This window comes from Schistocerca cancellata, chromosome 4, assembly GCF_023864275.1.
Source record: "Schistocerca cancellata isolate TAMUIC-IGC-003103 chromosome 4, iqSchCanc2.1, whole genome shotgun sequence".
Classification (NCBI taxonomy): Eukaryota; Metazoa; Arthropoda; class Insecta; order Orthoptera; family Acrididae; genus Schistocerca; species Schistocerca cancellata.
The window spans coordinates 449,142,008-449,158,156 of NC_064629.1; the positions used below are offsets into that span (position 1 = coordinate 449,142,008).

The 16,149-nt window shown below is 39.0% G+C and overlaps 1 protein-coding gene across 1 annotated transcript in view; it reads left to right on the forward strand.

The window, feature by feature from the left end:
* The window catches only part of LOC126183690 (uncharacterized), a 41,222-nt gene that overhangs the window by 3,582 nt on the left and 21,491 nt on the right, over positions 1–16,149 (forward strand). The window contains exon 2 of the mRNA XM_049925870.1: positions 15,984–16,089. Within this exon, the coding sequence (XP_049781827.1) occupies positions 15,984–16,089 (106 nt within the window). The remainder of the gene's footprint in view (positions 1–15,983; positions 16,090–16,149) is intronic.

Sequence of the window (16,149 nt, forward strand, 5' to 3'; positions counted from 1 at the left end):
AAATGATAAAGGATCTATCTTTCTGTGTATTCGCAGCACATTATACTTGTCTACATTGAGATTCAATTGCCATTCCCTGCACCATGCGTCAATTCATTGCAGATCCTCCTGCATTTCAGTACAATTTTCCATTGTTACAACCTCTCGATCTGCAAAAAGCCTCAGTGAACTTCCGATGTCATCCACCAGGTCATTTATGTATATTGTGAATAGCAATGGTCCTATGACACTCCCCTGCGGCACACCTGAAATCGCTCTTAATTCGGAAGACTTCTCTCCATTGAGAATGACATGCTGCGTCCTGTTATCTAGGAACTCTTCAATCCAATCACACAATTGGTCTGGTAGTCCGTATGCTCTTACTTTGTTCATTAAACGACTGTGGGGAACTGTATCGAACGCCTTGTGGAAATCAAGAAACATGGCATCTACCTGGGAACCTGTGTCTATGGCCCTCTGAGTCTCGTGGACAAATAGTGCGAGCTGGGTTTCACATGACCGTCTTTTTCGGGGTCGACAGAAGTGTCCGATCCCACGTGTCGGCTTTGACCCGAGACGTAAGGGTGTTGTCGTGTGTGACGTCATGACGGCATGGAGTTTGGTTTGAGTGTGGCTGTCTCCAGTTCTGTTTTATCTTATTTTGTTTACTTTCCTGATCTGTTCGTTCTATCTCGTGAGATTTTTTAAAATTTAAAAACGCTTATTACTTATTTTAATTATGTTTCCTCCAATTTCTGTTTTAGTTTATTATATTTATCTTTCTGATCTGTTCGTTCTAACCCGTGAGTCTTTTTTAAAAAAAGACAAAAAACACTAATCAGCTACTGAAGCATCTTTATCTTCTATGGGTTGCAGGGGTTACGACCCCTGGGGAGGTGGGTGGGTATTCATGCATGGCTGTCTTCACTTACACGTTGTAGCTACGCAAGGCGTCTAAATTTCTTTATATTTAGTTTGCCCCCCCCCCCCCCCCCCCCACCCAAAACAACCCATTTCCCGCGCTTGTCCCATTAGTGTCATTAGGCTTCTTGTGGAAAGTGTGTGTGTGTGTGTGTGTGTTTGTTTTTGTTTCCGCCATATTTGTGACGTCATGGGTCAAAGCAGACAGGCGGGATCGGACGCTTCTGTATTTCCCTTTTTCGAAACCCATGCTAATTCCTACAGAGTAGATTTCTAGTCTCCAGAAAAGTCATTATACTAGAACACAATACGTGTTCCAAAATTCTACAACTGATCGACGTTAGAGATATAGGTCTATAGTTCTGCACATCTGTTCGACGTCCCTTCTTGAAAACGGGGATGACCTGTGCCCTTTTCCAATCCTTTGGAACGCTACGCTCTTCTAGAGACCTACAGTACACTACACCGCTGCAAGAAGGGGGGCAAGTTCCTTCGCGTACTCTGTATAAAATTGAACTGGTATCCCATCAGGTCCAGAGGCCTTTCCTCTTTTGAGCGATTTTAATTGTTTCTCTATCCCTCTGTCTTCTATTTCGATGTCTACCTTTTTGTCATCTGTGCGACAATCTAGAGAAGGAACTACAGTGCAATCTTCCTCTGTGAAAGAACTTTGGAAAAAGACATTTAGTATTTCAGCCTTTAGTCTGTCATCCTCTGTTTCAGTACCATTTTGGTCACAGAGTGTCTGGACATTTTGTTTTGATCCACCTACCGCTTTGACATAAAACCAAAATTTCTTAGGATTTTCTGCCAAGTCAGTACATAGAACTTTACTTTGGAATTCATTGAACTACCTCTCGCATAGCCCTCCTCACACTACATTTCGCAGGTTCGAATCCTGCCTCGGGCATGGATGTGTGTGATGTCCTTAGGTTAGTTAGGTTTAAGTAGTTCTAAGTTCTAGGGGACTGATGACCACAGATGTTAAGTCCTATAGTGCTCAGAGCCACTACATTTCGCTTCGCGTAATTTTTGTTTGTCTGCAAGGCTTTGGCTATGTTTATGTTTGCTGTGAAGTTCACTTTGCTTCCGCAGCAGTTTTCTAACTCGGTTGTTATACCACGGTGGCTCTTTTCCATCTCTTACGATCTTGCTTGGCACATACTCATCTAACGCATTATGTACGATGGTTTTGAACTTTGTCCACCGTCCTCCACTGCTAGTGCTGCCACCTGCAGTCTGAGTGGCTATTGCAAGTTGACATCAAACATAGGTAGTGGCCACATTAATATGACTGGACTGTGTATTTTCCAATGTTTAATTTCCTTCATGTCAACAGTTCTGCTGCCTTTTCAGAAATGTAATGCAGAGAGGTGTGCCTTCCTCTCCACTTGCAATATAGCTCCTGTCACAATTCCCTCAATGGGACAGTAAACCTCATAAGAGTAGTGAATAAAAAATATTATGACAATAATATTGGCTTAAATATTTCTCCATTACTTCCAAAAAACACAATTCCTCACAACATATACAACCACCGTGGTCAACTGTACACCATCATCCTCGTAAAACAAACTTACCTCAACTGTGTATTTCTCAGTACTTTGAACACTGAACTCAAAGAGTGTTTGGAAGAGATATATTGCTCTAGTGCTGCTGTAACTTGTTAGTGACGTTTTGCCTGATATGCTGGAACTTCTATTGTATTAGCTTTATTAGTTACAGATTTTTCAGTTTGTACAAAAAGAGTTTATCTAGGATTCATGTGCTGCGACATTAGATGTATCAGCAGTCATTCAGCACTGTCAACAGCCCCTTCTCCATGGGATGTACAAAGGAAGTGCCAATATAACACAAAATAGTAAACTTCTTTGCTGAAAGTTATGTTGGCTGTGTATCGCTGTTTGAAATTTTGAGTAGCCCCATAGAGAATATTTCCACCACTGTAAGATTAGGAAATATTTTTTTTTTAGATTCTGAAGTATTTTTGATTAAGATCATAAACAGCTCATTTACCATGTTGCAGATAATAGATACTACAGCATAAAGACAAGATGTCGCTTAACATTGTTCCCAAATTATCAAAAGTTCTTTACAGATTTTCTTCAGATTTTTACACGATACTGTAATAAAAATTTAACTGGATGTAGGCTATAAATTTCTTAAACAGCAGTGTCAGGTCTCCTTTAAAACACTGAGAAAGAAAACATCCATTCATTTCAAGAGACTTCAATACCCTACCAAGTTTTGTTTGCAATAAAAATGAACAAGGCTCAAGTTTAGCGAGAAGGGGAGGGGTCAGAAGATTAGGACATGTATCTAACTCCCATAAATATTTAGCAATTGTGAAGTATTGCTGTGTTCGCTGCTCAGATAAAATAGCATTTGAGTTTCGATTGGTAATTATGTTACTGCTGTGTAAATGGTGATTTGTTAAAGCCTCCAGTGCCTGTACTCTGCACCTCTTTGAAGAGCAATTTAGTGGTGTCAGTCTGGCGACAATTCAGCGATAAGTCTGGAGAGCACAAATGCTCTTTCAAACGTTCTCAGCTTTTGTCACTTTAAAAAAAGGAACTTTGCTTCTTTCCCATAAAACAGTAGATAAGAAATCTGGCTACATAGACTCTCCTGGTGTATTAACTGATTATATTCTTCTTGGGTCTGTAGTCAAATCATGCAATAATCTGAACACACTATTTCAGGATTCCACCTGGCCACCATGTTCAGGTGAAAACACTCCATGCTAATTTTTTCGTCCATTTTAAGTACATACCACAGTTTTATTGTTGTTTATACAGATGGATCTCAGCAAGAGAATGCTCTCAATTGTTCTGCTGTTTTCCTTGATGGGGTTTTTGAAGTGCATCTTCCAAAACAATTTACAAATGATGCAGAATTATATGGCATTCTGATAGCATAGAGGAGATTCAAAGACATCACTGTAAAAGGTTTCTTGTCTGTTCTGACTCTCTTAGTGCACTGCAAGCATTTCACCAAATGTATCCAGTAGACCCACTAATTCAGCTCATCCATGACTCCTTAAAGCAGCTTCAACACAGAGGCAAGGAGGTGATCTTTTGCTGGATACCTGGCGACATTTGAATATAGGGCAATGACATGGCCGACAAAGGTGCCAAGGAAATGTGTTGGGATAGTGCTGTCCATCAATTCCCATCCAGTTGCATGTCATCATCTCATTTTCTGACAGATGTATCATGTATCAATGGGAGATCGAATGGTTGCAGATGGCACATAACAAACTGCGGTCACTCAGATCGACCACAAAGGTGTGGCGGACTATATATCAATCTCACTGCTGGAAGGAGATTCTGTTTACCAGACTGTGCATCAGGCATAGCTTTTTTAACACATGGCTTCCTCCTCTGGCAGGAAGAACCACCAATATGTGAAGTTTGTTGTGTGCCGCTTTCAGTTCATCATATTGTGGCTACGTATGCTCTATATACTGATATTAAGGCAGCCCTCATTGTCGCTGGAGATCTGCCCATCATCCTCACAGATACCGATTTGTGTTACAAGGGTGGTGAAATTTTCTGAACTGCCAAGTCTCATCCGTAAATTGGTGGGAAAGGGTGACAGTCTTTAATATATTATAAACTGATCCGCATGTGGGGACAGCCTTCGTCTCAACCCATGAGATTTGCATGCTGACTTTCCATCATGGCACTGACGACCATGATGTCGAGCACCCCATAATAATAATAATAATAATAATAATAATAATAATAATAATAATAATAGCGACTGCATAGAAGCGATGGAAAAAACAGATGCCTATAAATACCTAGGATACAGACAAAAAATAGGAATAGATAATACAAATATTAAAGAAGAACTAAAAGAAAAATATAGACAAAGACTAACAAAAATACTGAAAACAGAATTGACAGCAAGAAACAAGACAAAAGCTATAAATACTTATGCTATACCAGTATTGACCTACTCATTTGGAGTAGTGAAATGGAGTGACACAGACCTAGAAGCACTCAATACACTTACACGATCACAATGCCACAAATATAGAATACATCACATACATTCAGCAACAGAAAGATTCACATTAAGCAGAAAGGAAGGTGGAAGGGGATTTATAGATATAAAAAACCTACATTATGGACAGGTAGACAATTTAAGAAAATTCTTTCTAGAACGAGCAGAAACTAGCAAAATACACAAAGCAATCACTCATATAAATACATCAGCTACACCATTGCAATTTCATAACCACTTCTACAACCCTTTAGATCACATAATATCAACAGATACAAAGAAAGTAAATTGGAAAAAGAAAACACTACACGGCAAGCACCCGTATCATCTGACACAGCCACACATCGATCAAGACGCATCCAACACATGGCTAAGGAAAGGCAATATATACAGTGAGACGGAAGGATTCATGATCGCAATACAGGATCAAACAAACACCAGATATTACAGCAAGCATATTATTAAAGATCCCAACACCACAACAGATAAATGCAGACTTTGCAAACAACAAATAGAAACAGTAGATCACATCACAAGCGGATGTACAATACTAGCAAATACAGAATACCCCAGAAGACATGACAATGTAGCAAAAATAATACATCAACAACTTGCCATAAAACATAAACTAATAAAACAACACGTTCCCACATACAAGTACACACCACAAAATGTACTGGAGAATGATGAATACAAATTATACTGGAACAGAACGATTATAACAGATAAAACAACACCACATAACAAACCTGACATCATACTCACCAATAAAAAGAAGAAATTAACACAACTAATTGAAATATCCATACCCAACACAACAAATATACAGAAGAAAACAGGGGAAAAAATTGAAAAATACATCCAACTGGCTGAGGAAGTCAAGGACATGTGGCATCAGGATAAAGTCGACATTATCCCAATTATACTATCAACTACAGGAGTCATACCTCACAATATTCACCAGTACATCAATGCAATACAGCTACATCCAAACATATATATACAATTACAAAAATCTGTAATTATTGATACTTGTTCAATTACCCGAAAGTTCCTAAATGCAATATTACATATACCATACAGTTACAAGGAAGTCACGCTTGACCGAGGTCCGCGTCACGTTCCATTTTTAACCAGACTTAAGTCTGAGGAAAAAAAGTCAATAATAATAATAATAATAATAATAATAATAATAATAATAATCCCCGTGGAGGCCCAGGAAAAGAATAGGCCTCTGGTATTTTCTGCCAGTCGTAAAAGGCGAAGAAAAGAACAAACCACTAATAGGGCTAACCCCCCTTTTAGTGTGATTACTTGGTTCAGGACAGAACTAAAGAAGCCTCGGACAAGTGCCGTCATGGTCGGGGACGATGCTTGAACCCTGTGCCCGTCCACAATGGTAACGACACTGCTAGCCACATGGAAGATGATTTAAATCCAAATAGAGGTGTTTTGCAGGGTTTGCTTCCTGCAACCACTCTAGAAGGAAAACAGACAGAGGATGAGATGGTCAGATGAAGTTAAGACACCTCATGTTTTGTTATTACCAAGCAACAAACTTAGGAACCAACACAACTGGATACAGATCACAAGTATACAGAACATTTAATACTAGATACCCAGAATTAAAATTTTTAACAGAACAAGGACTAGCTGATCAGATCCGTGTAATAATCAAAAATAACAGGATACCCAGTCCGAATTAGAAAACATCAACAGATATTGGAACAAAATAATGTGCAATCGGAAAAAGAAAATACAGTAATGGACTCAAACATCCCGGAGCAAACAAACAAAGAACAACACGCATCAGTTAATTAATTATAGGAAAACGAAATCTTAAGACAGTCACCAGAACAAGCACAAATAGAACACAGTGACACACATGTTAGATATAGAAGAAAAATTTCATCTGATATATATGTAATACAAAGACACAAATACAGACATTAGACCATTCTTGCATAGACCACCAAATAACCCACAAGTCGAAACAACAACTGCAACATAATCGTACAAAACAAAATATGGAAGAGGTACAACTACTGGTTCATATAGGAGCACTCACTACACTAAATATACACACTAGGCAGAGATCAGAACCAACCAACACACAGAAGAAACCCACAAAACTAGCATGGCAACACAGGCTACAGATCAGAATACAAAAACTGAGAAGAGTCATCGGACAGTTAACACAATTTATAAGAAATGAAATATCAGACAAAATCGAAAAATGTTAGGTAAAATCTCACAACAAGAAGCGATAGAGCAATTAGATGAAAAGAAGCAGAAATTACAAGCATTGGCCAAAAAACTTAGAAGATACAAAAAAGTGAAAATACAAGGAAACAAAACCAAACATTCAACACAAACCAAAAGAAATTTTACCAGACAATAGATAACACACACATTAAAATAGACAATCCACCAAATGTAACAGACATGCAACACTTCTGGAGCAACATATGGTCAAACCCGGTACAGACATGCATGGTGGATACAAGCAGAAACACACATACAAGATGATACCACAAATGCCTGAAGTGATAATTTTGCAACATGAAGTCACCTGAGCAATTAATTCTACGCACAGTTGGAAAGCCCCTGGAAAAGATAAAAGAGCAAATTTCTAGCTAAAGAAGTTAAACTCAACACATTCACATCTAACTAAATTATTTAACAGTTACATTGTAGACGCTTACACAGTCCCTGATACGCTTACACAAGGAATAACTTGTCTGAAACCTAAAGATCAAGCAGACACAGCAAACCCAGCAAAATATCGCCCCATAACATACCTACCAACAATATACAAAATATTAACTTCAGTCATTACTCAGAAATTAATGACACGTACAACACACAACAAAACTATAAATGAAGAACAAAAAGGCTGCTGCAAAGGAGCACGAGAATGTAAAGAGCAACTGATAATAGATGCAGAGGTGACATATCAAGCTAAAACTAAACAAAGATCGCTACACTACGCATACATTGATTACCAAAAAGCTTTTGATAGTGTACCCCACTCACGGTTATTACAAATATTGGATATATACAAAGTAGATCCTAAATTGATAAAATTCCTAAACATAGTAATGAAAAATTGGAAAACCACACTTAATATCCAAACAAATTCAAATAATATCGTATCACAGCCAATACAGATTAAGCGTGGAATATACCAAGGAGACTCAATAAGTCCTTTCTGGCCCTGCCTTGCTCTGAACCCACTATCCAACATGCTAAATAATACAATACAATACGGATATAATATTACTGGAACATACCAACACAAAATCACACATTTGCTATACATGGATGATATAAAACTACTGGCAGAAACAAATCGGCAACTCAACCAATTACTAAAGATAACAGAAGTATTCAGCAATGATATAAATATGGCTTTTGGAACAGACAAATGTAAGAAAAATAGCATAGTCAAGGGAAAACACACTAAACAAGATGATTACATATTGGATAACCACAGCGACTGCATAGAAGCGATGGAAAAAACAGATACCTATAAATATCTAGGATACAGACAAAAAATAGGAATAGATAATACAAATATTAAAGAAGAACTAAAAGAAAAATATGGACAAAGACCAACAAAAATACTGAAAACAGAATTGACAGCAAGAAACAAGCAAAAGCTATAAATACAGGGTGTTTCAAAAATGACCGGTATATTTGAAACGGCAATAAAAACTAAAAGAGCAACGATAGAAATACACCGTTTGTTGCAATATGCTTGGGACAACAGTACATTTTCAGGCGGACAAACTTTCGAAATTACAGTAGTTACAATTTTCAACAACAGATGGCGCTGCAAGTGATGTGAAAGATATAGAAGACAACGCAGTCTGTGGGTGCGCCATTCTGTATGTCGTCTTTCTGCTGTAAGCGTGTGCTGTTCACAATGTGCAAGTGTGCTGTAGACAACATGGTTTATTCCTTAGAACAGAGGATTTTTCTGGTGTTGGAATTCCACCGCCTAGAACACAGTGTTGTTGCAACAAGACGAAGTTTTCAATGGAGGTTTAATGTAACCAAAGGACCGAAAAGCGATACAATAAAGGATCTGTGTGAAAAATTTCAACGGACTGGGAACGTGACGGATGAACGTGCTGGAATGGTAGGGTGACCGTGTACGGCAACCACAGAGGGCAACGCGCAGCTAGTGCAGCAGGTGATCCAACAGCGGCCTCGGGTTTCCGTTCGCCGTGTTGCAGCTGCGGTCCAAATGACGCCAACGTCCACGTATCGTCTCATGCGCCAGAGTTTACACCTCTATCCATACAAAATTCAAACGCGGTAACCCCTCAGCGCCGCTACCATTGCTGCACGAGAGACATTCGCTAACGATATAGTGCACAGGATTGATGACGGCGATATGCATGTGGGCAGCATTTGGTTTACTGACGAAGCTTATTTTTACCTGGACGGCTTCGTCAATAAACGGAACTGGCGCATATGGGGAACTGAAAAGCCCCATGTTGCAGTCCCATCGTCCCTGCATCCTCAAAAAGTACTGGTCTGGGCCGCCATTTCTTCCAAAGGAATCATTGGCCCATTTTTCAGATCCGAAACGATTACTGCATCACGCTGTCCGGACATTCTTCGTGAATTTGTGGCGGTACAAACTGCCTTAGACGACACTGCGAACACCTCGTGGTTTATGCAAGATGGTGCCCGGCCACATCGCACGGCCGACGTCTTTAATTTCCTGAATGAATATTTCGATGATCGTGTGATTGCTTTGGGCTGTACGAAACATACAGGAGGCGGCGTGGATTGGCCTCCCTATTCGCCAGACATGAACCCCTGTGACTTCTTTCTGTGGGGACACTTGAAAGACCAGGTGTACCGCCAGAATCCAGAAACAATTGAACAGCTGAAGCAGTACATCTCATCTGCATGTGAAGCCATTCCGCCAGACACGTTGTCAAAGGTTTCGGGTAATTTCATTCAGAGACTACGCCATATTATTGCTACGCATGGTGGATATGTGGAAAATATCGTACTATAGAGTTTCCCAGACCGCAGCGCCATCTGTTGTTGAAAATTGTAACTACTGTAATTTCGAAAGTTTATCTGCCTGAAAATGTACTGTTGTCCCAAGCATATTGCAACATACGGTGTATTTCTATCGCTGCTCGTTTAGTTTTATTGCCGTTTCAAATATACCGGTCATATTTGAAACACCCTGTACTTATGCTGTACCAATATTGACGTACTCATTTGGAGTAGTGAAATGGAGTAACACAGACCTAGAAGCTCTCAATACACTTACACGATCACAGTGCCACAAATATAGAATACATCACATACATTCAGCAATTGAAAGATTCACATTAAGCAGAAAGGAAGGAGGAAGGGGATTCATAGACATAAAAAACCTAAATTATGGACAGGTAGACAATTGAAGAAAATTTTTTCTAGAACGAGCAGAAACTAGCAAAATACACAAAGCAATCGCTCATATAAATACATCAGCTACACCATTTCAATTTCATAACCACTTCTACAACCCTTTAGATCACTTAACATCAACAGATACAAAGAAAGTAAATTGGAAAAAGAAAACACTACATGGCAAGCACCCGTATCATCTAACACAGCCACACATAGATCAAGACGCATCCAACACATGGCTAAGAAAAGGCAATATATACAGTGAGACGGAAGGATTCATGATTGCAATACAGGATCAAACAATAAACACCAGATATTACAGCAAGCATATTATTGAAGATCCCAATACCACAACGGATAAATGCAGACTTTGCAAACAACAAACAGGAACAGTAGATCATATCACAAGCGGGTGTACAATACTAGCAAATACAGAATACCCCAGAAGACATGACAATGTAGCAAAAATGATACATCAACAGCTTGCCATAAAACATAAACTAATAAAACAACACGTTCCCACATACAAGTACACACCACAAAATGTACTGGAGAATGATGAATACAAATTATACTGGAACAGAACGATTATAACAGATAAAACAACACCACATAACAAACCTGACATCATACTCACCAATAAAAAGAAGAAATTAACACAACTAATTGAAATATCCATACCCAACACAACAAATATACAGAAGAAAACAGGAGAAAAAATTGAAAAATACATCCAACTGTCTGAGGAAGTCAAGGACATGTGGCATCAGGATAAAGTCGACATTATACCAATTATACTATCAACTACAGGAGTCATACCTCACAATATCCACCAGTACATCAATGCAATACAGCTACATCCAAACATATATATATATATACAACTACAAAAATCTGTAATTATTGATACATGTTCAATGACCCAAAAGTTCCTAAATGCAATATAACATATACCGTACAGTTAAAAGGAAGTCACGCTTGATCAAGGTCCGCGTCACTGTCCATTTTTGACCAGACATAACGTCTGAGAATAGAAAGTAATAATAATAATAATAATAATAATAATAATAATAATAATAATAATAATAATAATAATAATAATCTATGCTAATATCGCTGGAACTGATTCATACCCTGAATGGTGGCCCTTTTCTACACTGCAGAAGACCAACAGCATGTGTACAAAAAGTTGCAACTGTCCCCTAGCCCATGTGAATGTACAGCACCTCACTGGTGAAAGCTAGCAAAAATGACTCGCTGTCAATATATTTTGCTGGCTGAGTCAGTTTGTTACTGTGCATGTAGGATGGTGGGTTCTCTAACATATCCTGGGGGCCTGTCTTTAGAAATAGGAATAATTTTAGAAAGATATGTACCAACAGAGTGTATTCATCCACTACCTAAGACTGGAGTGCTCTTTAGCTCAATAAAAGGTGTTGTCGGATTGAGAAAACCCAGTATTTACAAAACCTCTTGCCATAGTGGGAAAATCGTAAATTGGTTGTATAATTTATATCATTCAACACAGATGGGCAGAACACTGTTGCCAAACATATTTGATGCGGCCTTGCTAATATGTGGTGGCCGAGCACTGTCTTTCAACATTCTGTGTCCCTCAGTACAGTGACACAAATGGTTGCCGCCTGTCTCTCTCTTTGCGGACTGTGTTTTAATCTATTGAAATTAGACTGGCAGAAAGTATTATGAAGGTTAGCCTTGATGTAAGATTTGGAAACCATTTTACCTAACTTTAAATAACAATGGTCAAGAATGTATTGACAGTGGTACTTGACAGCGATTCATCATTTTTGCCAGCTTCACCACGGGGGCATTGCACATTCACTTCTGTTAGGGGACAGCTGTGACGATTGCTGACATACATGATGTTGGTCTTGTGAGGCATATGAGGGCAGCCATTCATGGTAGCAATCAAGAGATTAGCATATAGTGTTACCAGCTGAAGATGGCAGCTAGGTGCACTGCTGAAATAGTGTGTTCAGATGATTGCAGATCTGGGAAGAATATCATCAGTGGATAAGGGGCTTTGATAATGTGTTCTCCAAGATTTTGAAAGCATCATCTGTAGAACCTTCCTGAACCAACTTCGCTACACTTCTGTTGTGCCATTTTTCCATTGATACCAGCTGAAGAGTTCATTTGAGTGTGATGAGAAAGAGTATAGGGATTATTTTTGCATCATTAAATTTCCACATTCCTAGTCTTTTTCCAAACACACTATTTTTTTGCATCACATACATTTTACAGTTTTGGGTGGAGATTTTAATTTACTAGATATAGACTGGGAGTCTCAAATGTTGATAACGGGTGGCAGGGACAAAGAATCCAGTGACATTTTTTAAGTGCATTATCTGAAAACTACCTTGAGCAGTTAAACAGAGAACCGACTCGTGGTGATAACATATTAGACCTTCTGGTGACAAACAGCCCGAACTATTTGAAACAGTTAACACAGAATAGGGAATCAGTGATCATAAAGCGATTACAGTATCGGTGATTTCAGCCGTAAATAGAAATATTAAAAAGGTAGGAAGATTTTTCTATTTAGCAAAAGTGACAAAAGCAGATTTCAGAGTACTTGATGACTCAACACAGAAGTTTTATCTTAAGTACAGATAGAGTCGAGGATCAGTGGACAAAGTTCAAAACCATCGTACAATTTGCATCAGGTGAGTATGTGCCATGCAAGATTGTAAGAGATGGGAAACAGCCACCGTGGTACAACAACAGTAAGAAAACTGCTACGGAAGCAAAGGGAACTTCACAGCAAACATAAACATAGCCAAAGCCTTGCAGACAAATAAAAATTACACGAAGTGAAATGTAGTGTGAGTAGGGCTGTGCGAGAGGTGTTCAATGAATTCGAAAGTAAAGTTCTATGTTCTGACTTGGCAGATAATCCTAAGAAATTTTGGTCTTACGTCAAAGCGGTAGGAGGATCAAAACAAAATGTCCAGACACTCTGTGACCAAAATGGTACTGAAACAGAGGATGACAGACTAAAGGCTGAAATACTAAATGTGTTTTTCCAAAGCTGTTTCACAGAGGAAGACTGCACTGTAGTTCCTTCTCTAGATTGTTGCACAGATGACAAAATGGTAGATATGGAAATATATGTCCGCCACTCGTGGTCTCGCGGTAGCGTTCTCGCTTCCCGAGCACGGGGTCCCGGGTTCGATTCCCGGCGGTGTCAGGGATTTTCACCTGCCTCAAGATGACTGGGTGTTTGTGTTGTCCTCATCATTTCATCATCATCCAGGAAAGTGGCGAAATTGGACTGAGCAAAGGTTGGGAAATTGTACGGGCGCTGATAACAACGCAGTTGAGCGCCCCACAAACCAAACATCATCATCATCTGGAAATATGACAGAGGGATAGAAAAACAATTAAAATTGCTCAAAAGAGGAAAGGCTGCTGGACCTGATGGGGTGGGTACCAGTTCGATTTTACACAGGGTACGTGAAGGAACTTGCCCCCTTCTTGCAGCGGTGTACTGTAGGTCTCTAGAAGATCATAGCGTTCCAAAAGGTTGAAAAAGGGCACAGGTCATCCCCATTTTCAAGAAGGTTATGTGCAGAACTATAGACCTATATCTCTAACATCAACGAGTTGTAGAATTTTGGAACACGTATTATGTTAGAGTATAATAACCTTCCCGCAGACTAGAAATCTACTCTGTAGGAATCAGCATGGGTTTCGAAAAGGGTGATTGTGTGAAACCCAGCTCACGCTATTCATCCAGGAGATTCAGATGGCCATAGACACAGGTTCGCAGGTAGATGCCATGCTTCTTGACTTCCGCAAGGCATTTGATACAGTTCCCCACAGTTATTCAATGAACAAAGAGCTTATGGACTAACAGACCAGTTGTGTGATTGGATTGTAGAGTTCCTAGGTAACAGAACGCAGCATATCATTCTCAATGGAGAGAAGCCTTCTGAAGTAAGTGATTTCAGGTGTGCCGCAGGGGTGTGTCGTAGGACCGTTGATATTCACAATATATATAAATAACCTTGTGGATAATATTGGAAGTTCACTGAGGCTTTTTGCGGATGATGTTGTAGTATATCGAGAGGTTGCAACAATAGAAAATTTTACTGAAATGCAGGAGGATCTGCAACAAATTGGCGCATGGTGCAGGGAATGGCAATTGAATCTCAATGTAGACAAGTGTAATGTGCTGCGAATACACAGAAAGAAAGATCATTTATCATTTAGCTACAATATAACATGTCAGCAACTGGAAGCAGTTAATCACATAAATTATCAGGGAGTAGGCATTAGGAGTGGTTTTAAATGGAATGACCATATAAAATTAATCGTCGGTAAATCAAATGCCAGACTGAGATTCATTGGAAGAATCCTAAGGAAATGCAGTCCGAAAACAAAGGAAATAGGTTGCAGTACATTTGTTCATCCACTGCTTGAATACTGCTGATCGGTGTGGGATCCGTACCAGATAGGGTTGATAGAAGAGATAGAGAAGATCCAACGGAGAGCAGCGCGCTTTGTTACAGGATCATTTAGTAATCGCGAAAGCGTTATGGAGATGATAGATAAACTCCATTGGAAGACTCTGCAAGAGAGATGCTCAGTAGCTCGGTATGGGCTTTTGTTGAAGTTTCGAGAACATATCTTCACCGAGGAGTCAAGCAGTATATTGCTCCCTCCTACGTATATCTCGCGAAGAGACCATGAGGATAAAATCAGGGAGGTTAGAGCCCACACAGAGGCATACTGACAATCTTTCTTTCCACAAACAATAGAAACCGGTTTTTGCATCTGAATGTTTAATTTTAAGTATCATAATAGACACTTTTATTCCGTTCTTTCTTCTTACGAAAGACCTAGTCTAGTGACAGTACCACCTTTTCCTTCCGGGGTCCTGATGTAATGTATTGTCACATTTATAGAAACTTAAATCCTTTATAACATTTTATGTGCTTTATCACAAGCTGAAGCAATTCACTAATTTTTATCAGAACTGTTTATTTTTAGGACATTTTGGGAGTGATCTTTGAATCTGAGCAAGTACCTTGCCTAAAGCTTGTTGAGATTTGTATGATTTGGAGACTGTGTTGGAACACTAATTTTTATCTAAAACATGGGCTTTCTTCAGTATCTGCTGCTTTTTAACTATTATCACTTGATTTGTGTGATGCTTCTTTCCGCTTCTTAATTACAATATGAATTAGGCAGGAAGATCAGAATTCCACTATTTCCATTTAGAGCGGTTTTTAAGGGTTGCTGTGTAGTGTTAAGGAACAACTGTTACTGTAATTTCAGTATATAAAATCTCAGGAAAGTAACTGCTGTACATTTCTTATGCAAATTTTAGTCTGCTAGAACAGCTCATTGAAGGAAAAATTTTGTAAACGTGAGAGTTTGAGCAGAAAAGGCTTGTGCTTCTCGTTAAATGTGGTTGTGTACCAGTGAAGTTACAAATCTCATGTATCCTATATCCTAATCAAGATATTAATAAAGTGATGTTACGGGATCATTTTCTGTTCATGGTATGTAAATCATAAATACTCAAAATTCGGAAATGCCTGTTAACAATGTAAGGGATTTTAATTTTTTCATAACAAGTTACCCATGCCACTCATTCATCTTTGTATTATCTGTTGCAGGTTGCTGCAGATGCAACTCTTCAATCCCTTAAACAAGCTATTTCTGAAACCAGTGGCATACCAGCTGCTAATCAGAGGATAATTTTCAGGGGTGTCGCAATATTTGGTAAGTAAACATAAATACATGAAAGAAGTAAAAATCTTTGTAATTGTGCATGCAGAATGG